Genomic DNA, 22,327 nt, shown 5'->3' with positions numbered 1-22,327 from the left:
ACCTCGCTCATTCTCCTCGGCATCTCCGAGACTCCGACACTTATACCCGGGTGAAAAAGAAACGTCTCCGATTGTAAAGCTGCGACCCCAAGTGTCTTTGTTTATCGGGTATGCAGTACCCGTCGGGTATCTGTTACCCGACCGATATCCGACGGGTATGGGGATGTGCAAGAATCTATACCCGAGACAGTTAATGGGGATGGGGACGGGATGAATTCTCCGTAGCGGGGAAGAGAACGTTCCGGCGATACCCGACAGGTATATCCCCGTTGCCATCCTTAATCACAGGTAGTACCGTAGTAGGTCGAGCCGAGGGCCGAGCTCAAGTGTAAGGTCGGTCGCTGCAAGATCTAGAAGAAGGGCACGGCACGAGCATGCCGTCAGTTCTGCAGGAGGAGTGAGACCAGGGGTGCGCGTAACGATTTCCTACGCTCGCATCTCCGGTTAGGCGGGCTCGCATCACGCCCGGGCCCGCGCATCACGCCCGGGCCCGCGCGGCGGCGACGGCGTGGGCCAAAGAAAACGAAAAGGCCACCAGAGACGGAGAGATCAGGATTCAGGAGCGAGGAAACGACATCCGGACGGCATCGCATCGCTGTCGCCCGCCGTCCATATGACCACGTGGCCTCCCGCCTGGCATGATCATTCGTCCAATTTTTTTTTCTGGGTGTCCTCCCAAAGCAGAGATGTGCCGTGCCGACTCCGTGGTCGCATGCGCATCCTGCATGCAGCACGCGTACCGTTTGGAGGTGAGGTGCAAGATTTGCGTACTACCAGGAGCATCTAACTGTCAGAGTAATGGATCCGGCTTCTGGACGTAGGGTAACGGCTCTGTACAGCTGTTTTTTCTACCCTTGCCAGAGTGTAGCAGGACTTCTGGCATTGAGATCTGGCTGGCCTTGTATTCAGAATAAACGGCAGCGTTAATTAGGTCAAAACGCAAAAGCTCGATTTGACGTATCCCTGGACCCTTGGTTACAGTCGTCAATCCACCATTTTTTAGTGAAAAATAGTGACAACGACGACCGCTTTGATTTCTGCCTACTCCATCTCATTGGTCGATCGATCTTCACTTGGACTTCAGTATGTATGATGGATCATTATCTTAGAACAAATCCCTTGATGGATTGCACGGAACCGTACAGAGAAGACGAGTGCGGGTGTGGTGAACCGGATGCATGTGTATATGGAATGAAACTCAGTTCAATTCCATTTCAACACATATGGATTAAGACAAATACATCCGCATCTAATCAAGGCCATAAGCTGAAAATAACCTGACATGCAACGGAGACTCATCAATCCTTAGCTTCTGCTTTTTATGAGCTCCAAAAAGAAAATTATAGCCAAAAGGTCCATACATAGAAACAGGAAAGAATCCCTCGAGCATGCATATCCTGATATCCACAAGGCATTTTCCCGTCTTCCCAAATCCAAAACACAGCTAATGCCATGCTCGGTAGGAGCCGAGCAGAAAACGACTGGAAAACCGATGCCATATTATCTTAATCAAGCAAAGCAATGAACAAAAGACAACAAAGTTAATCGCTGGATGTTATCTTAATCAAGCAATGAACAAAAGACAACAAAATTGATTGCTGGAACTAGACTAGTTGAACACTACATATACGTACGTCATTGGAAGCTCTTTCTATGCCTGGCTGAACAGCTAATAAAAAGCCTAAACAATTAGTCAATTATTCGGATCAAAATTCAACAAGATATAGCAGTAAAAATTCCAGCGAATATAAAAAAAAAACACGTATCTGGTGCCTGCCTGGCAGCCGCCGTGTACATGGTAGCCAAAGAAAACTGGAGAGGGGGTCAGGGGACCCTGCTGGCTCCACCCAGAGCTGGCCACGCGTCGCAAGACGTGGCGTGGAGCGCACCCGCCCACACAGGAGGCCACATAGTCCGGGTCAACTCGACTAGAACCCTGCTTCCTCATAGCTGGGCCCGCATATGAGACCACACGAGCCCGGAGCCCACGCGCAGCGGCAGCAGATCGAGCCCCAGTTCCAGCAGAGTCCCACTCCGCCACGAAAAAACTCGCTTTCGAAATCTCTCTCTCTTTTGTCCAAACTCACCCAAATCGCGTCGCTTAAATCTGCGCGATTCATAACGAATCGCCATAGTTAATCGAAGCATTAAACGAGGGAAAAAAAGAGCGAGAAGAAGAAAAAAAAAAAGGAGGAGAGGGAGAGAGAGGGAGGCGGAGGCCATCCCATTGGCCGGCTGGTCCTGATCCTTGTCCGGGTCTATTTGGGCGGCGCCGCACGCAGCAGGAGGAAGAGATCAGCGCGGGGCGAGGCGTCAAACCCATCTCCATCTCCGCCGCGGGAACCACTGGTGAGCGATTTGTTCTCGGTGGGTTTTGCCGTTTTTTTCCCGGTGGCCTAGGTCTGATTCCTGCTTCCCCGGCCGCCGCTGCTAATTTTTGGAGGCATCTGGTGGGTTGGAGTGCGCGGATTTCCCTCCCCCCGTGTGAACACTGGATTGACGGATTTTGGAGTAGTCAACTAGCAATTCTGGCCGATTATTTCGACCTCCATGTGTGTGGCTTTTGTTAGTTTTTTTCCTCTTTGGGAGCGGCGTGTGAAACTGTGAATAGGCATCTTCAGTTCTCCACCAGGCACCAGAGAGTTGGTCCCTGTCACTCTGCGAGCGGGGAATCTAATAGCAGTGTAGGGTTATGTGCTTTCGTTTGATTTGTTGTTACTTTTGAGATTCCGCCATCGCTCTTGGGTGATCCTCTCAGAAAAGTGGGATGTGTTCTCAGTGGGGAGCTTTTTAGTTTTGCAAAGTACATGCAGTTAGTTGTTAGGTGGCTTTATGGCTGCATATTAGATTGAGACATAGCTTGTTTCATGTTGTTCCGTTACCGGTTAGCTGCCATGTTTTGCTGTTTTTTAGTAGAAGTGAACATCTAAAGGTTCTGTGGATGGCAGGAGTTTTATATGATTGGAATTAGGTGATCCTAAGCTGACACTGATAGCATGGCTTATCAGCTTGCTTGTTGGATAGATGCTATAACTGGACCATGAACGTGACCTTGGAATTATTTCTTGCTTGTTCTTCATATTTCCTGATGACATGTGATGACTAATGAATAATGACTAATTTCCGTTTTCTCGGTCACACCACTGAAATGGCAATCTTCGTGCTTGCATGATTACCAGGCATTTAGGATGGTGGACAAGAATGATGGGTCAGAGGGTCTTAAATTCAACACGTCAAACCTCATTCAAACAACCGAAGAGGTTGCAAGAGCGTTTATTGCTGTGGCTTCGGCTGCCACTGCACAGTCTGCACGACCATCTGTAGTGTATTCATCCAAAGACGAGAGTGGCAGCCCAATGCAGAAGCTTCAGCAGCAATTTTCGAAAATCATGAAAGGGTTTTCGTCCTCACCAGACCTGTCAGGAACTTACAATCCAGAAGTGCTTACAACGCAAAAGCGGCAGTGGTCGAGGTACCAGCTGAAGTCATTGGTGTGTATCTCACTCTACCTATGTGGCATTCATTGTCTGTTTGTTGTCGTACACACTATGCAAAATAACTAAGTTTACTAGTCAGAGCTGTAAGTTGGGATTGATTGATGTGAAGCCCCTGTTCTCTTTTACAATCACACAAGTAGCTAATAACACAAGTTTGTACTATATTGATCTTATAGCTTCACACTACAAGCTTACACACCTCACTTGATCTTCACAACCAAGCTATGCTATCACACATGCACACTAGCTTACTAGACACCATATACTAGCTTCATGTTCAGAACCAAGCTCTCTCTTCTCTATATCTCAAACTCTCTCCTACACAGGAGTTTTCCTGTGTTAGCAACCCCAACTGCCAACCCCTAATTCATAAGCAGAACACGAGTGTAACATATTTGAGGTTCAAATTACAACCTTTAGAAGAATGGAATTCGAAGCAAGCATGGGGATTAGATCAGGATCAGAGATACATCACGAAGAAGCTTCTGGTAGAAGGAAGAGAGTGAGGCAGGAGGAGGAAGAACATAGCTAGAGAGGATACAGATGTTCTCTGTATATGCCTCTAAAAAATTTGAACTGTTCATTGGAAGCTCCATCACTGCTGCTGTCATGACTCTCCATGCGAGTTGAAGTGGTAACTTTTGCTCTGAAATTGATCAATTGCTGCAGGACAGGAAGTCTCTCTCGTGGAAATGTTCTGTAGGATAGGTTTGGGTAGAATCTGTACATGTTCACTTAACCTTGCGCCATATCCTGTCCCTTTTGTAGGACTTTCAAGGGCGGATGGTTACTACAGTACTGCTACAGCAACCGACCTAATAGTACACAGCTCACATTACCCTACTTGCTGGCTAAGCAACCAGCTGTTACAGTTATTAGAAGTAAAATTTAATTTGCTCTATTTTTCACCCCAGCAGTTTGCTTGTTGCTTCCTGCAGTGGTAACTTCAAGTTGACCAACTCAACTAGCTAGCACTAGAAATTTCAGAGCTGCTGTCTTCATGTAGCTCTCTCATGATCCAGGAACCATCTAGGCCTATAGCATGTCTAACACTAATATGCCTATGTGACAAGATTACTCCTAACAGCCCTGCTGTTCTATTTGCTAGGAAAGAGTGAAACATGGTTAACTAGACCCCAGTTTGATATTAGTTTTTTAAATGATCTGGAAATTGGAGTTTGTTCATTCTCTCTTACTATCATAGCGCTTAAACTTTGCATTAACTATAGGGATGCTATTTTCTTTACTCTCTTACTCTCACTGAGTTCATATGTGATAATTACAGTTGCATGACGGCATGACGCAATAGTTAGTGCTTGAATGTCTATGTTGTTGTGGTTGGTGTACATACCTCTCAAAGTTGTTTCTTGGAACAGGGTGATAGGTGCATCAGAGAACCATCACATCTGTTCGAGAGCATAGTGATTGTTGGGCTTCCACCTCACGCAGATATCCAGGAGCTGGAAAACATTGCTCTAGGGAGAAATGATGAAGATGGAAAGAGATCAAGAAATTTATTTAGCAATAGCCACCAAGTTCACGCAATATCAAATTTGGAACCACAGGTTAGCATTCATCTTACCTACTGTTTCATGTTGTCTGATCTAATGAGTAATACATTGTGGCAGGGACCTGCGTACCATTGTTTATCAAAAAATAAATCCTTGTGTTGATTTTATTTGTTTTCCCTTAGGTTCTTTATGCATACCCTCCAGAGAAGCCTCTTCCACTCAAGTACAAGGATACCCTCTCTTTCTGCCTTCCCGGAGGTGTACAGGTCTGCATTAACTTTAGTCTTGATTTGTGATAAAGAGTTTAATCAGTATTCAGGTCTTCCTTTCTTGTTCTTGGAACACATGATTTCTTACCACCTAGTACTATTTGCATTTATCCATCATTATGCATTGGGCTGTACACCCACCCTGTGACCGGGTCTGGTGCAAGCGGTAGAGTCTTACCGCCTGTGACCGGAAGGTCCCGGGTTCGAGTCGCGGTCTCCTCGTATTGCATAGGCGAGGGTAAGACTTGCCACTAACACCCTTCCCCAGACCCCGCACAGAGCGGGAGCTCTCTGCACTGGGTACGTCCTATGCATTGGGCTGTACACCCACCCCGAGTATTCAGGCCAGTTGTAGATTCCCTAAAAAGGGAGCTTAACAGAATGGGGTGAAAAAGAAAAGTTTGAGGGGACACTGGGCAACACAGGCGGTGACCAGCGTGCCGCCACCCACCCAGCTGCCCTTCCTTCTCTTGTGTCACCCTTGCCCGAGGGAGCCGCTGAAGGTCCGCGAGGATGGTGGTGGCGGGGTCTTCACAGCTGGGCGTTCGTTGGGGAGCGCTTGCCCCACCCCAGTGACCTGGAAGGCGGCAGTGGCATGGTGTGCCACATCCTCGCTGGGGAAGGGTGGATCCGGTGAGCCGGCGTCCGGACCCATCCGTTTCTTCGGCCTCAGCGGCGGCGGCGGCATCGACATGGGCGGCGCAGTTGAGTGTGCTGCTGTGGTTTTGTGGCTGCGGTTGTGGCGGTCACCGGTATGGCTGGTGCTGTGGCTCATGGCCATGATGTGGGTGATGGACACATCAGTGGCGGCTGGGGCGATGTGGAGAGTTCACCGGCAAAGGTGCCTGCTCGTGGTGACGCAGTGGCGACAAAGGGAGCCGCGCATGAGGTCGTGGTGGCGTTGGGGTTGGCAGTGTGTGGTGGCGCGGTGTTGGCTTCCATGCTTGTTGGTTGCAGCTTTTAATGCGGTTACAGCGGTGTAATGGCATCCGCATCACCGCGTGCTGTGTTGGTTGTTTGGTGGTGGTGGATTCCGTGGTTGGAGTCGTTGCTGTGGCAGCAAGGCAGTGGTGGTGTCCAGGTTGGCGATGCTTGTGAGCACTGAGTTTCTCCCTTTGGGGCGTTGTCGAGGCACCACCATCCCCCTTGGGGCTTGTTTGGAAACGTAGCAAACCCCTTCAATCCATACGTATTGGAACGGATCGAGTTTATACAAGCCCTTGGTGCTGTCCAGGTTTCTTGGGTGGGCGACGGTGGTGTCTTTCTTGGCGTTGTATTCCAGAGGCGTCACCTTTGTGGGGTCTCATTCCAGTCACCTTTCCACCTTGCCATCGGCGCCATCCACGGTGGCGGTGGTGCTTTTGGTTGTCCTGTCGACAGTGGGTTTGTGCGGGAGAGAAGTGGATCCTTATTCTCTCTCGCCCTCCCTCTCTGCACTCCTTGGCGAGCTGGCATCCGGGAGTCCATGTTGTGGTATGTGGCTTGGCATTGTTGGAAACGTGTGGGGCTCTTGCGGCTCATTCGTTTTTGCCTAGTGGCGGACGGTCATGCAGAGCGGCGTCCAGTTCAGTGCTGGGCTGCTTTCCTGCGGTTGGAAATGTGGTGGATGGTGCAGTTGCCTGCATGCGACATGCTGTTTGTTGTTTGGTTGTGTTTTTTTTTTCTTTTTAGTTGCTTGATTATGGTCTCTCAGGGCCATGTTATTATATTGTCTTCTTCTATATCAATAGAAACACACACATCGGGTGTTGTTCGTTAAATAAAGATTATGCATTGGGTTCTTGGATCTTTGATACAGCTTCCGTTTCTCCTGTATTATATCCTGCATGCATTTCGTAGCAGTTTGTACTTCATGTTTCTCATGGCCTACAAGTTGAGTGATTCCCCGGACCAAATTAATGTAGCATACCTACATTATTGGTGTTCCCTCCAAACAGTTTGTTTCAGTTAATATTATTAGAATTTGCCATCTGGTTAAGGTTATCATATGTAAGGCAAGGAGTGACATAATAGCAGTCGTCTACATAATATTGCAATTATATATAGAAATGCAAAAACTTCTTGAGGATATAAAGGTTGATCAATGAGCATAAACGAGCTTATGGTGTTTTCCAATAGTTATTGAACACGAGTTACACGATAGATGGGATCATACCTTCAGGTGTTCTTTTTTTGTATGAAGTAGCTATTGGCAGTGTATTGCTATATGCTATCAGTATCAGACTAAGCCGTAGGAGGAACTAGTTAAGTCAAGAGTCTGTTTAGTTTCCTGTCTAACATGTTTTCAATTTTACCTTTCTTGTTAAGCTATTGGACAATTTACCGATGTTTATATTTGTCTACTAGGTTCATGCTGTCGAACGTACTCCTTCATTCAGTGAGCTGAATGAAATTCTCCTGGGACAGGTGACTGTTACTCCGCTATGTCTGTGACTTTGTTTTGCTTCAATCAGTAGATATCTCTTTAGCTGACAAATTCATTATTTACTTCTGAGACCATAGTAATTCAAAAGCTCAGTTGATTTACTTCCTCTGCCATAGAACTCATCTCATTAGTTCTACCTGCAAGAAGCCATCATCTGGTCCTTTTTTGTGTGCAAGTCTTATAATCTTTATTATTATTATCCATTTCAGGAACAGCTTAAAGAAAGCAACCAATCATTTGTGTTCCGCCTACAGGTATACATATACATCTTTCCCTACTGCATCCTTTTGCTGTACCAGGTGGCTTATGATTGAGAGATTGCAGGTCGCTGATAACTCTGCATTATATGGATGCTGTGTGCTGGTTGAAGAGATCGTACAGAGACCATCAAAGTTGGTATCGATGCTCATGAATGACAAACCCATCTTTCCACGCCGGAGTCGATACGTGATAACTACGCCCCGGTGTTATTGCATCCTGTCCAGGCTTCCGTTCTTTGAACTGCATTTTGGGGTGTTGCAGAGGTACTTTTTTTTGTGAAATCATCATATTGCTATCTTTTTGACTTACCGTATTCATTGTATCTGAATTCTGACACCTATACAAACATCTAATTTGTGTTTATATTTAGCTTTAGGCTAGTGTGCAGTGCACTGACAGCTGACGCTTGTAATTTATTTTAGTTGCATAGAGTTGTGTGCTAATCCTGGAAGTTTTGATGCTACCAGTCTCACTATTGATGTACTATTTTCTTATGCAGTATTCTTATGGAAGAACGTCTCGAGTGGCTCACAGATGGTGTTAGCATGCTAACTTCCTTATCGCTTGAGGAATCCTGTGAGAACGATATCTGTGAAGGAACTGAAGTTACAGCACAGAAACAGTATTTAGATAGTAACACAACTGATGTGGATAAATCATCTGAATCTAGCATGGGAGTTTCATCAAAGGAGCTGTCTGACACTGATAGCAGTTCTGGGTGTAGAGAGAACCAGCTTGACTTTGTTTCTAAAGAACAACAGCAAAATAGTTCTTGTGATAAAGAGCAGAGTGATCTTAAAAGAGAAATTGTCACTTGTTGTGATGTTTCTGAAGTGTCTGATCATTTTGTTCCCGAAGATACATCATCTGGTGAGTCTGGAGTTAAGCATCATGAACTTGATTCTGCATCAGGTATCCAGGATGAATCTGGTGCAAAGAACTGTGATGATTCTCCGAAGGGAAATGTGGATGATGAGGAGCTTGATCTCTTCATTACTGATACTATTTTACCACTTATGCGATCTCGCCTTTGTGAAGATTGTGAATCATCTCCAAGGTATGCTATGCCCACAAATCAGTCCTGGTATGTTATCACTGTATGAGTTTATTTGTTCACTCATGTTTGTGAGAAATGCTTTACCTTTTTCCTCACCTTAGCACTCGGTGTCCTGTCAACACTGAACCCCCAGCCCCCCCCCCCCACCCACACACACACACCCGACGTTAAATACTAGTGAAGGTTGACATAGATGTATTGTGCTGCTTCTTGAATTCTAAATCTGATTGAAATCATCCTTTTACTTGATTACTTTTGATGTTGGCTGTTGACCATAGCTAAAAACAATCATCATTTGTAATGCTTAGTGTACATGATCACCAATGCCTGATTAGAGTCACAAAATAGTTACCATCTTTTGCTGCAGTTCACAGGGTTCTCCTTCTGAAGGCAGAAATTTCGACACCCAGGAATCGGATTCAGAGGAGCCATCTTCCATTGGTGATGGAGACTTAGTTAGACACAACAACATACTGCAGTGGGCTAAGGTTTATGCATGAACTCAGGCACAACTGCTTCATTTTCCTTGTTTTGTGTCTTTGTTTTGTTTGTTAACTTAAATGTTTTATCCAGGCAAAAAAATATGGTTCTTTGCAAGTTGTCTGTCAATACTACCAGTTACAGTGTCCTGCTAGGGGTTCATCACTTACTTTTCATCCATTGGAGCATTTGCATCCTTTGAGTTTTCACCGGCCAGGTGAAACAGTTCTTCACATTGCTGGTTCTACTATTGAGCTTAGGTCACGTGATACAAGCTTAGAGGTTGCTGAGGTATGTTGATGCATGGTCACATTATGAGGATTGGACTTGTGATGAAGCTATGACATATAGCGTCTTGAAATATAAGACTAGTATGCCTTAATGTCACATCCATTTTCTAGATGCGGAATTCACTCTTTGCTGAGGAGGAATCGACTGCTTTATCCACATGGGCGGTGGCATCCATTTGTGGATGCCTAAGGTTGGAACATGTAAGTATCGTATTATTCTAAGATGATATAATTCTTTTTTAGAAACTCATTAGTTGTTTTATCGCTCTTGCTTGATACTCTAGTTAGAAGGAAAACATCATCTTTCAAATGTACAGGTGTTCATGTCCAGTAAATCAACATTGTCCTTTTTTAAGTTTTGGATAGATGATGCAAATCATTTGCAACATATTTGCATTTTTTATTTGATGTACACGTCTGTAAAAATGGACTTCAACACAATACATTGACAATCGCATTAGCTGCATCAGTTTTTGTTTGTTGTGTTCTAAGAGCAAGCTAGTAACCTTGTTACTACATAAGCTTTTTCTTTTTTGCTCTTTTGATTTTTTTTTTCTCGAACAGCGCAGGAGAACTGCGCGTCATTTCATTAAGGTAGAAAAATGTTACACGGGTCAAGAGACCCAACTCACACACACCACACCCTGGACACTAAGTTACAGACTCGCCACAAAAAACTGTAGAAGCGACCAAATGCCTCTGAGCTTTAAGCTCCAGTAGGCAGCGACCTGAGAACAAGCTCATGGAGTTTGGAGGCTCCAGCCGAGCACCAGAGTCCTCCCTCCGAGCTAACAGCCCTAATGACTTCCTGAACACTTGATCTCTTGTTGTCAAAGACACAAGAGTTGCGATGCTTCCAGATCTCCCATTCCACCACAATTATCAAGGAGTTGAGTCCTTTACACACTTCCTTGGGGACAGCTGCAATCGATCTCTTCCACCACCCCGAGAAACAAGAGACAGTAGGCTGTGGTGCCAACTGCAGCAGCCCCAACTGTTGCAAAATCAGGGTCCAAACTTGTCGAGCGAAGACACAGCCCACTAGCAAATGGTTTATTGTTTCGTCCACTTGATCACATAGAGGGCAGGACTCTGGATGGGGCAGATTCCTCCTTGCTAGGCGACCGGCTGTCCAAACCCGGTTATGAACCACTAACCAGATGAAAAATTTACAGCGCGGGGGAGCCCAGGTTTTCCAAATTCTTCTCCACGGACCGAACTTGATGGAGCCCACAAAAAAGGCCGCATAGGCAGACTTGCTGCTATAAGAACCATCCTGCGTTAACTTCCATTTATATCGGTCTGGAATCTCTGGTTGCAAAATAAAGCCATCCACCATATCCCAAATGTGGAGAAATTCAAGCAGGACCTCTACTGTACGAGCTCCCTTAATATCTTGAACCCAGCTTCTATTATGCAGTGCTTGAGCCACAGTCCTCCTTTTGGCTGTTCGCTTCTGGACGGTTTCGAACAAGTTAGGCGCTATTTCAGCCATGGTATGCCCATCCAACCATCTATCTGTCCAGAACAAGATTTCCTCCCCATTTCCGACTATGGCATCAACTGCAACATTGAAGAGGGCCCTGGCTTTACGAGGAACAGTGATTGGGAGACCATGCTCTTTTGATTAATGTAACACGGAGCATTTCCAATTGACTGATGTATATCTGTAGCACGCAGGTTGTGTAATGCCTTTTTCTTCACATTATCTTCTGTTCCTTTGTAGCAATTCTGCATTAAAAATATGTAGTAGTACCTTGTACAGGATCATTGTGTCTTCTTTTTTTTTTCTTTTTGAAATGTGATCTGTGATCTAGCCTTCTTCATTGTTGGGCATGTGCTTTATCTGTTTCAGAACAAAAAAAAGTAGATTATATAAAGGTACATTACATTGTTGTACAATTTCTGAAACAATAGTTTTGGCAGGTAATGACACTTTTTGCTGCCGCACTCCTGGAGAAACAGATTGTTATTGTCTGTTCTAATCTGGTATGGTTCCAAGCCTTATCAATTTGGCATTTTTTAAGCATTCAATTTCGTTTTCTTCTGGTTTGGCTGCTTGTTCAATTTTGTTTTCATTTATTAATATCCCTTCATGAGTCTATCTATAAAAAGAGGAATATTAGGAAGAAAAACATCCTGAAAATCATAAAGTTTTGAAGAATTTTGTTTTGTCTGCTGATGAAACCATTGAAAATTGGCACTAACATTCTCAAGCAATTTCTTACGGTCAGGGAATGTTATCGGCTTCAGTTTTGTCCATCTTACCTCTAATACGACCGTATCGGTGGCATAGTCTCCTCATGACGGTACTATTTTTTTTTTTGTTTTTTGTCAAATTTGGCCTTCATGTCAGGTATATAATTACTATTGATTCATGTATTCTGTTCCATCAATGATTTCCAGGTTTTGCCTAATGACATGATGGATTTTCTGGATGCCCCAGTTCCATACATAGTGAGTTCCTGATCTTGTTGACATTATTTGCTTTGACCAATGTGCCAATGTGGCGTGTGCCTGTGTTTTTGAGTGGGTGGGTGGGTTGGGGGGGGGGGGGGGGGGGGGGAGCGGTTGTAAAAAAAGGGCAGATCCATTGCCGGAGGCTCCCACATGAGTGGGGTCTGGGGAAGGGAAAAACCGAGGCAAGCCTTCCCCCCGCAAAATCTGCGGAGAGGCTGCTTGTGAGGATGGGAATTAGGGAGGGATATAAAATACTCCACATGTGAATGTGATTATGTTTTGTCTCATCACTCTCTATTTCAATTGAGTTTATGTACATATCCCATGAAGAATTAACTGCTTGTTGTCATCTTTAGGTGGGTGTACAAAACAAGACATCTGATGTGCTCAACAGGCTACCAAATGCCGTGGTCATTGATGCCAACAGGAATCAGGTACATAGACTCATTGCCATGTCACTTTCTGGAGTTCAATCATCTGCGTGACTGCAAGTCAACCAATCTCAACTTTGACTAGGTTTATAAAAAAATAGTATCAATATTTTCTATCTCTAAATAACTTTATGAGAATATATGACATGATTAATCTATTGATGTTTTATCTTGTATCACAGATATTAGTATTTTTTTGTATATATATTTGGTCAAAATTAAGATTATTTGACTCCTCGGAATGCGAGATGAAGATTTATTTTGGGACGCAGGGAGTAAATGGTTAGAAGAAATAGGTCTAACTCTGTTGACTTTGTACTGATATTGAGTTTGTAGGCTGGGATTGGCAATATTCTTAAGTTTCTCTAATTGTTGAAATAAACTTTTATTATTCAAAATGATGTATACTAACAGTTCTGGTGCATACAATTTCTGAGTAGCACTTTAACTCATGTTCTCCGAATCCTCATTCTGTTCTCAGCCATTTAATTGCCTTTTAAGAACGTTGCTGTAGCATGATTGATCACTGGATGCTAAGGGTTGCTGACACATGAATTCCTTGTGGTGTCCAGATTAAATCTTCTTCAGTCCCGCAACTACCACAGCACAGAGAGTTGCTTTCTGCCTTGCGCCCGTATCATTCAATACTTGTTGGCGAAAGTTATCTTGCAAGAAAACGTCCTGTTTACGAATGCACAGATGCCCAGGTTGTGTATTGGCTATCTACTAGTTCTTCATGATCTGTCCGATTTTCTCCCATCTTTTTTTTTCAAATGTACAGCGGTGTAATTTTCGATGATTATTATTTTGCTGCCTTAAGCTTTTTCTGAACTTCTCTGGGAGTGATTGAATGGACATATAAATTGTCTGCCTTATTTTTCCTTTCGTTTTGCTTTGACTTGCAAGTATAGGATCCATAAGCTTATGTCTATTACTTTCCAACAAAATTTAGAGTTAGTCAGGGCAGCCTGTTTTCATTGTAGTTATATAACATTTTGGGCCTGTAAAGCATTCTGTTCTTTTATACAGTCAAGACTCTAAAGTGTGTCTACTCTGTTTCTCTCTATATGTATCTAACCTTTTAAGCATGCAGGTGGAAGCGGCCAAAGGTTTCTTGGCGGTGCTTAGAGACTACCTTGACACACTATGCTCGAACTTGAGATCTCATACAATTACTAATGTGCAATCTAACAATGACAAGGTTTGTTCTCCTGCCTTTGCTGATATTTTGTCCTGGATGATTTAGTTCTGTTTCTATATATATGCGAATTATTAGTATGAACTGAGGATAGTTTTTTTGGTATGAACTGTGGATACCATACCACATTACAGTTTTTGTTGGATGTAAAAACTGTGATGTTGTATAGTATCACTAGGTATACTTTTTGGCATGCTTATACAATTGTCAGAATGCTGGCTGCTGACTCTATTTTTCTTTGCATAGGTTTCCTTACTTTTAAAAGAGAGCTTTATTGGTTCTTTCCCAATCCGGGATAGGCCTTTTATGAAGGTACTAAATTACATTCTTTCCTTTGCCTTTAAAGGAGTGTTTGGTTTGCATATTCATGTTAGTGACACCCAAGCAATAAAATATGTAAATAACATTGTCAATGCCAGGTGCTCTTTTCTTTTCTTGATTCAGCTGTAGGGATCAAATTTTGGCATGCTCAAATCATAGCTCTCTCTTGCCCATATCCACTGTTCTGACTAATGTACATTGTGCTTTGTTTTTTGTTGACAGCTTTTTGTGGACACGCAGTTGTTCTCAGTACAGACAGACCTAGTTCTCTCCTTTTATCAGAAGGACTAAGTGTCTGACAGACTTGAATGTCTGTCTCATCTTGCCAAGGTGAGGACTAGTATATGCCTTTGTATTTTTGATCTATACTGTTAGATTTGTGATTTCTGGTACTCAATATTCCTTGGTAACCTGCTTCCAAAATAACGAAGTTACAAGTAGTCGCTGCTCGAAACTTGGTTACTGTACTTTCAAGTGTCCATGGGCACAGGGCTAGTACCGGGGCTCATAGCTTTTGGTTTATAGCTTGATATTCTCCAGAAACACTGTTTCCTTGTTGTCAGATAGCTCAAAGAAAATCCCTGTGATATCCTTGCTGTCAGCTTTGGCGCATTTTTTCCGTTTCATCTGTAGTTAGCATTCTTTACCAGAGTTAAAGTTTTACTACATCCATGATCTAATCGAGTTGTGATATATCTATTTGCACTGCAGCCTTTAGATGTTGAGCTAAACTGTACATATCGGCTTAGAAAGAATGAGCTGCCTTCGTCACTTTGGCAGCGCAGTGTTTGTGTTAAGAGCTGGAAGGAGAAGCCATATACTGTCAGAAAAAAATGGTAGATGTCAGGATCCAGTTATGGGTATTGAAGAAGAATGCCTATAGCTGTTGTAAGTTATAGTCTGGTACGGTGATCCGCCATTTGCCTATAGCTGTTGTAAGTTATAGTCTGGTACGGTGATCCGCCATCTAAGGTTTTGTAGGCTGTAGTAGGTGATACTGCCCCAATAAGAAGCCTTCTATGGATTGTTCCTGCAATGCCTGTGCTGTAATGGAACCATGTCTGCGGCAAAATCTCCAGACTTGAATGTGTTATGCCAAGAATCCAAAAGTTATACCGTGCCAAAGCGCGGTTATCTCCAGCTGTATTTTAACGTGTGGTATTTTTATCAAAGCATACAGTGTCAAAGTGCATCTTGTATCAAAGCATACAGACTTGAATGTGTCATGATGGTCTAAGCATGAAAGCATCAGCCTAATGATCCGATTTCACGAATCCGCAACGTGCAGGAAAGTGATCGGTATGGTGAATTTGCAGCCCTACTTTATGCAGCATTGCCATTCTTTCAGGCTTGTAGCTACTAGCCTACTCCTAGTCGTTAGTGTCGGCAAGGTGCTGGCTGGTAGCGTCGAAAGAAGAGTCTTGTTTTCGAGCCTGGATCAGAAATTCGGAATGCTTGACTGCCTAACCATAGGGCCTTGAGTTCGCTCACGGCAAATGCTGGACTGATTCAGACAGAAAGCCCAAACTGGAGGTGCCCTCTAGCCCAGGCCCCGGCCTTCTTTCAGGACAGTGACTCATCATCCTCCAAAGCCTGCTGCTTCATCAGCGGCAGCCATGCTTTAGCCTACGGAATGGCACTTTTGACTGGCGATTTTGGAATCTGCAACGCAACGCCAACGCGGGAGGGGAGGCTTTGAGGCAGCAGGGCTGCAGGAGGCAGGAGGCAGGAAGCAGGAGGCAGGAGGCGAGGAAAGAAATGGCTGCCTGCTACAGTGCACGTTCGTGCGTGCGCACAGGGGAAGGACTTTGCCCCGTGGGGCGGTGGCAGGCGGCCGCAGGGGCGCAGTGAATGTGCCTGCCACAAGTACCAGCACCACCAAGCGCTTTTCTTTCATTCAACCAGTGGTCGTCACACTGCCCGTCTGTCTGCCCCTCCTCCTGCAGGCTGCAGTCTTTCTAACCACCCCTTCCGGCTCAGCTGCTGCCGCTGCCCGCTGCCCGCTGAGCAGGGTCGCCATGCCGCAGACCGCGCTACAAAGCGAGAGGCATGGCACCGCTCTCGTCGGTCGTCACCCGTGTCCGTTTGTCAGTGTGTACCGTCCGCGTCCGGGCCAGTGCGGTGGGGATCGATCGACTCGAGAAACCTTTTGTGAGTGTGAGACTGACGAGCGCAAGCTGCGCTTGGAAAGGCGCTGCCCTGCCTGCCCGACATGACTGCCTCCTGATGCTACTGCCTGCGGCTCGCTCCCCTCTCACGGGCCAGACGTTGCCAGGGCCGTCGAACCCGGCGGAAGGCTACGAAGACCGCGGATCCTCTGTGGTAGGGACGTGGTGGACAGGTGGGCACGCACGTCGTCTAGCCACACCGCACCAACCAGCGTCGCGGCCGGCCGTTGCGAATCAGCTGCCTACTCTAGAGGGGATGACGGATCACGGCCTTTCTAGGTGTGAGCGCGAGTCCAGAGGGGATGATGGATGCGCCGTGGTCCTTGGCCATAGGCCCTGGACCTCAAGTGGTAGCAGCTGACCGAGCAGCAAATGGCTGATACGGGGAGTCATCAGACAATGATGCATGCACCCTGCTCCTGGGTTGCCGGCAAGAAGAGCCCGTTTGCTGACCTGGGTCATGGCCGCCTCCTGCCGACCGTCCCCCCACGGAGCAGGTTTCCGCGGAAAAAGCGTTCCACCGTGCGCGCCCCACTGTGACACCGTCGTCCCCCTCGCTCGTGCTGCGCTGCGCCAGCTCATCCGCCACCGATCGAGTGTTTCCAACAACGCTCCTTGTTTTTTTTTTGGGTGGGGGGGGGGGGGTCATGGATGCTGAAACGCTCGTTGATCCAGCCTCCACTCGTCAGGCTCAGGTGCGCGGGTGATGTATCATGTATGGATGCACGCACGCCTTGCCTTGCCGCCTTGGCATCTTTTCTTGGCCGGTGGCCAGTGGCGGTCCTTTGGTGCATCTGCTTGCTGAATGTATGCCCATCTTTCTCCTTTCTCACCTTTGCATAGACTAGCACTGCGCACAACAGTGTTTGGAGCGGCGCTTTGTATCGCTGGACTGTAGCGCTATGCAGTCTGTACGCGGCATCCATGGTCCTGTTGTATTGTACATCATCGCAGGGAATCCCTGCTCTCGCCCTCCCATTTGAGCACAGCTGAAGACGGTGCATTTCTGAACACGCCATAGCAAGGCAGGACTCCACTTCACACATACTATTACTGTATAGAGCGCCAGTGTACTAGCACAGTTAGAGTAGCATATTTGGGTGTTTATGATGCCAAATGGGAGAGCTAAACATTGCTAATCATGGGTCCAAACAGAAACACTCCCTAAATGGCGTGTTTTCGCTGATTCGAAATACTAGTGCTGTATCAGTTGCACACAAACATCCAGTGACATTATTGCATGCGGTGGGTTCAAAAAATTTCAGTCACATCGTCACCGGTATTGGTTTGGGTCGCTACGCCCCCCACTAGCCCAACACCACTAACCATGGGCATCTCCATTTACAACTGGCCGCGGCAGCTAGCAAAAGCGGACGGGGGAATGGGAGCGCCTGCATGCGTCTCTGACCGCGCTGCCAGCGTCCGTCCAAGCATCCGTGCATGACAGGCAGCACACTTGCATGCCGCCCACTGGCTGACGGCTGACCTGACCAGACCGGAAGCGTGCAGGAGTGCAGTGCATGCATGCGCGCGCGCAGGCAGCGGCAGCGAGTGACCGGTCCTGATGTCTGATCCGTGCCTGCCTGCCTGCCGCACTGGCAGATGCTGCCATAGGAGGCGTCAGCGAGGCCAGTGCTGGTGCCTGGGGCTGGCCGGCTGGGAGCGAGCCTGGCTGCCTGGGTGAGGCGAGGACGTACGAACGGCGACATGGGTCGCAGGCGTGCAGTCACTGAACGTACGTACTAGAGTATTGTTCTGCGAAATAACCAGGCCTGCGCCCCCATCTGATCTGACTGACCGCTTCTTTGACTCACCATGCAGGGGAGTGGGAAAGAGGAGACGCCGCGAGGCAAGGCAACAGCCAACAGGCAAGGGGGGCCTCCAGTTCACTCTCCTGACACACGCACAGACACAGAGACACTCCCTCCCTGCTCTGCTTGGGTCGCTTCGTGAGGGGACAAAACATGTGCTCTGACTGTGAGTGAGCGAGCGATGCGCGCTGCAGCTGTGGCAGACTTGCAGTGCTGCTTCTGAGCGTGGCCTGGGCCCTGGGGTGATGCGGTTTTCCCACTCCTTCCCTTGCTCGTTTCCATTTCATCTGCGTGAAGGGAAACCGAGGTCAAAATGGGGGAAGTGCAGGGTTTGGACACGCACTCATTGTGGATCCGGTTCGTGGTTGCCCATTGGCCGCCGGAGCAGGAAGATGGTTCTCTTCGAATGGGCAAGGGGCACGACTAGTGGCCTTTTTCGGGCTTTTGGCAGCATGATGCACTCAGGCATGCTTGAATCATACGGTGGCAGGCAGAACATGTGCTTCCAAGTTTCATCTGGAAAAAAAAACCAACATGTGCTTCCAAGATTCATCTGGGAGTACGTACCGTGTCTCTAATCTCTACTACTACATGAGCCCCTTCATCAACCACACAGCCCACCAACACAGAGGGCGCTTGCTTCCTTACCAGCTGCGTTTCAGCAGAAGAAGAAAAAAAAAGAGTTCAAAGTACAGTAGATTTTGTCGGCATAACACATGGTCAAAGCAGCAGATAAAAGACTCAGGAACCCTGTACTTGTGATTACAGTGGATCGCTGCGTGAGCCGAAAGAGTGCTGTGCAACTCTCAATCCGTGCATGCCTTTGCCTGCCCTGCGCTGCCCTTATCTGTCACAGCCAAAAGAGCGGCCTCGTCAGCCATCACTCATCACTTCCCTTCTCTGTTCCACGCTACAGGAAACAGACGATCTGTTTGCTTCACTTCTAAGCCGTATTTTTTCAGCCAACGAATAATATTTTTCTCTCACAATAAATTAGCCAACAGTAGCCATGGCCTATCAGCTAAGTGAACAGGACGGAGAACATGAAGGGCTGAGCCGCTGAGGTGCATCCGTGCATGTGCATTGGACATTCGACGGCCCATATGAAGGAGAACTGAGGGAAGAAGGAAAGAAAGAAAGAAAGAAAAAAAACTCCTGCATATGGACCAGCAAATATTAATACTCTACTGTACAGCTTCAAGCGCCAGCTTCTGATCGGTTCGTAAATGGTAACGAACCAGCAAATATTAATACTGTATTCTTTATTGTATTCAGTTATTTTTTTAAAGAAAACGAGTTTTTTTTTTTACGGAGGAAGCAGTACTATACTCCTACAGTACATTTCTGTTTACCTTCGCTGATGGGTCAAGGCACATCATCATCATTATGCGGCAGAGTAACTAGTGTTTCCCTGTGTGTGCTGTCTGAGGCTCTGAGCCATGATGCACTGATGGCCATTGATCGCTCTCACGGTCTCACCGGGACAGTGGTTGGCTTATCTGAGCCCCAAAAGTGGGCCACAGTTGCAGGCCCATCGGCTGGTGTCAGCGAGCAGCCGAGCATCGTCGCATTGCCCTTGCCCCCCCTTTTCCCCCAACTTTGACCAGTCAGGTACGGCTTGTAATTTCTGAAGCCTATTAATTATTGTGCGTAACCCTACCATGCGGGAGAAAAAGCCTCTATAATGACGACGCTACAACTGGTCGTTGTTTGTAGAACGGCACCTTTTTCCTTGTAATAATGCTGTGCTTAGGATGGCTGTCACTGTGCTTCTTGGAAAAGATTGTTCTTCGCACTGTACTTTTGCCCAAAAGTTTGGCGATCTTTCCACGACAACGGAGGGGCCTATAGTACTAGCCTCGTACTTAATTTTATTAAGTTTTAAGAAGCTTACAGCAAGGTGATTTACCGAGTGTTCGGCTGGCATTAATGGGGCACTGTAGCAGCTGTTTTTACTGTACCCGCTGGAAAATAGTGAAATAAAAATACGGTTCTGGCTAAAAAAAAAAAAAGAGAAACCAGCCAACCAGAAACGGGCAGCCGAACACTTACATAGATAGCTTACAAAGCTTATAAAAGTCCAGATTATGATTGTCCGCTAATTTGCATTTTATATACATATTTATTATATCGTTACATTTGCTAACATTAGTACTAGTACTAGCTTTATGCTCCCTCGCAAGAAAAAAAATATGGATAAACTATGGGCCTGTTCGGCAGGACTGAAAAATAAGCCAAAATACTGTTCCGGCTGATTGGTGTGGGGAAAAAATACTGTTATATCTTGGAACACTGTTTGTGTGAACAGTGCCATTGTGAGAGCGCTGACCGGCTAAGAGCAATTCCAAAAGTTCTTAAAAAATTTCAGATGTTAAATCAATAAGTTTTGTAAGTGGCTAAAAAAAGTTGGAAGCATATTTGTTAGCTTCCTCTGATAGTTTGCAAAGTCTTTGCCTCTACTGTCCTTATCCCCCCACCCCACCTCCTTCAGCTTCCAAATTAGCTAACCGATACGTGTGCAAATATTTCCGCATAGTTGGTTCGATTTTTGCAAGTTCGGAAAGATTGAGTTGTTAGAGAGCGTTTTTTCAATCTCGCTAAAAAATCAAGATTGGAGTGGGTTTTGGAAACTCTTGAAAATACTTTAAAATTATTTTTAATAAACATTTGTGCAAAAATACTCCTAAAAACCAAGGCTGACAAAACCATCACATCAGAAGTCAGGGAACGTGGGGAACGACATACCGTTGTCAGTGTTTGGAGACACGGTGTGTTCGGCTGGGCTTTAATTGGCTGGCTAGGCTGAACAGCCCAGCCGTTCAGCGGCCTAGCACCAGCCGAACAGCTGATCTACAAGCCGACCCTCAGCTCCGCTTCGCACTCCCTCTCGTCGTCCCGTTCCCCCGATAGCCGCTAGGGTTCCGCTCGCGCGCCACTTAGCCTCTCACCTCCGCGCCAGCCACGGCGGCCGTGACCTCCGCTTCGCCGTGCCTGTCCCGGCCACTGTAAGCCGATCCATCACTACCCGCCTAGCAACGCCGTGAGGGCGCACCGTCGTCGTCGATAGCCTCCCACGCCGACCGTCTGCTCGCATCCCTCCCCGAACTCGCCGCCATCGACGCCCGTCCGCCGGCGATAGGTAAACCCGGTTACGCATCTGGTGTCATCCCTCCCACTCCGGATCTGACTCCCACGCTCTTGTTTTGCACGTGAGTCCAGACCGCCGCCCACGGATCTCCATCTCAGTAGCCTAGAATCGTTTTCCGCCCGCAAATGTTGCATCTCAGATCACCGGAATCGCCTACCGCCTCGTCGAATCTGGTGTCCCTAGGTTCATTCTAGTAAACCTGCGTCCCAACTCTCCCTACTCATTGCCTCCGTACCATGCCCTGCCACCACTTTCCCCATGCCCCTTTCGTCCTTCCCCTCCGCCACCGCCTCCTAGGATTCGAACCCCTAGCCGTCCATCGGTTCATAGGTTATGTCGACCTATGTTCTCTCGCGCCTCTTTTGTTCTTATTCATTGTTTGTTTTGTGTGCTGGTCTAGTTTTGGTTTGATCTGAATGTAGTTTTGCCATCTTAAATTTGTAACTCATGTTCAGGTTGTAGGTTCAATTGTAGTTTGGTTTCATTTTGTTTTCTAGGGTTTGTCTGTGGGGGGGAGGGTATGTGGGGGATGTGAGCTCCAATGCTCGTCTCACCTCCCTGGAATGACATGCATAGACTCGTGGAAGACCGTTTTTCTTTAAGTGTACCATTTCTCAATTTGGTTGTGGTAGTATGAGCAGTGCCTATGTAATCTTGTAATGGATTAATTGATGGGGAGTGCACCTTGCTTTAGTTGATCCTTTGATATTAGTGATGATTATGTACCCTTCAAAGCCAAACAAAACCTTCATATTTATCTGTTCAAATTATGATTTGTCAACCTTAAAATCTTATGAGCTGCTTTTTGCTATTTCATACTGCTTCACCTTGTCACCACCACTTCACATCATTTCAACGATTACAGTAGCTACTACTGTTTTTTTCTTGCTGCTTTAGTGTCTATGGTCTCGGATGCAATTTTGATATGACAATTAGTTATGTCGTAACACGAAATGGGTTGCCAATTTTTTGGGCCTGCTTTTGTATCTATGGTTCCCCA

General features: G+C 46.3%; 1 protein-coding gene across 3 annotated transcripts; it reads left to right on the top strand.

The window, feature by feature from the left end:
• Positions 1-1,976: 1,976 nt before the first annotated feature.
• On the top strand, positions 1,977-15,426 carry LOC136478190 (uncharacterized). Of its 3 annotated transcripts, XM_066476541.1 has the most exons (20): positions 1,978-2,349; positions 3,180-3,491; positions 4,874-5,062; positions 5,191-5,274; positions 7,624-7,683; positions 7,912-7,956; positions 8,027-8,226; positions 8,463-9,020; positions 9,388-9,508; positions 9,594-9,791; positions 9,902-9,991; positions 11,717-11,779; positions 12,025-12,099; positions 12,197-12,247; positions 12,607-12,684; positions 13,254-13,388; positions 13,775-13,882; positions 14,126-14,191; positions 14,423-14,530; positions 14,912-15,426. In XM_066476541.1, the coding sequence occupies exons 2-19, from the start codon at positions 3,189-3,191 to the stop codon at positions 14,489-14,491; spliced, it is 2,493 nt and encodes an 830-aa protein (XP_066332638.1). In that variant the 5' UTR covers positions 1,978-2,349; positions 3,180-3,188; the 3' UTR covers positions 14,492-14,530; positions 14,912-15,426. The 3 variants fall into 3 exon arrangements, with proteins under 3 accessions (XP_066332639.1, XP_066332638.1, XP_066332640.1); XM_066476542.1 differs by lacking the exon at positions 14,126-14,191 and having other exon boundaries at positions 1,977-2,349; XM_066476543.1 differs by lacking the exon at positions 1,978-2,349 and having other exon boundaries at positions 3,227-3,472.
• Positions 15,427-22,327: the final 6,901 nt, after the last annotated feature.

Source organism: Miscanthus floridulus, chromosome 8, assembly GCF_019320115.1.
Source record: "Miscanthus floridulus cultivar M001 chromosome 8, ASM1932011v1, whole genome shotgun sequence".
NCBI lineage: Eukaryota > Viridiplantae > Streptophyta > Magnoliopsida > Poales > Poaceae > Miscanthus > Miscanthus floridulus.
Note: the sequence above shows the minus strand (reverse complement) of the source record. Positions and strands in the feature narration are given on the sequence as shown.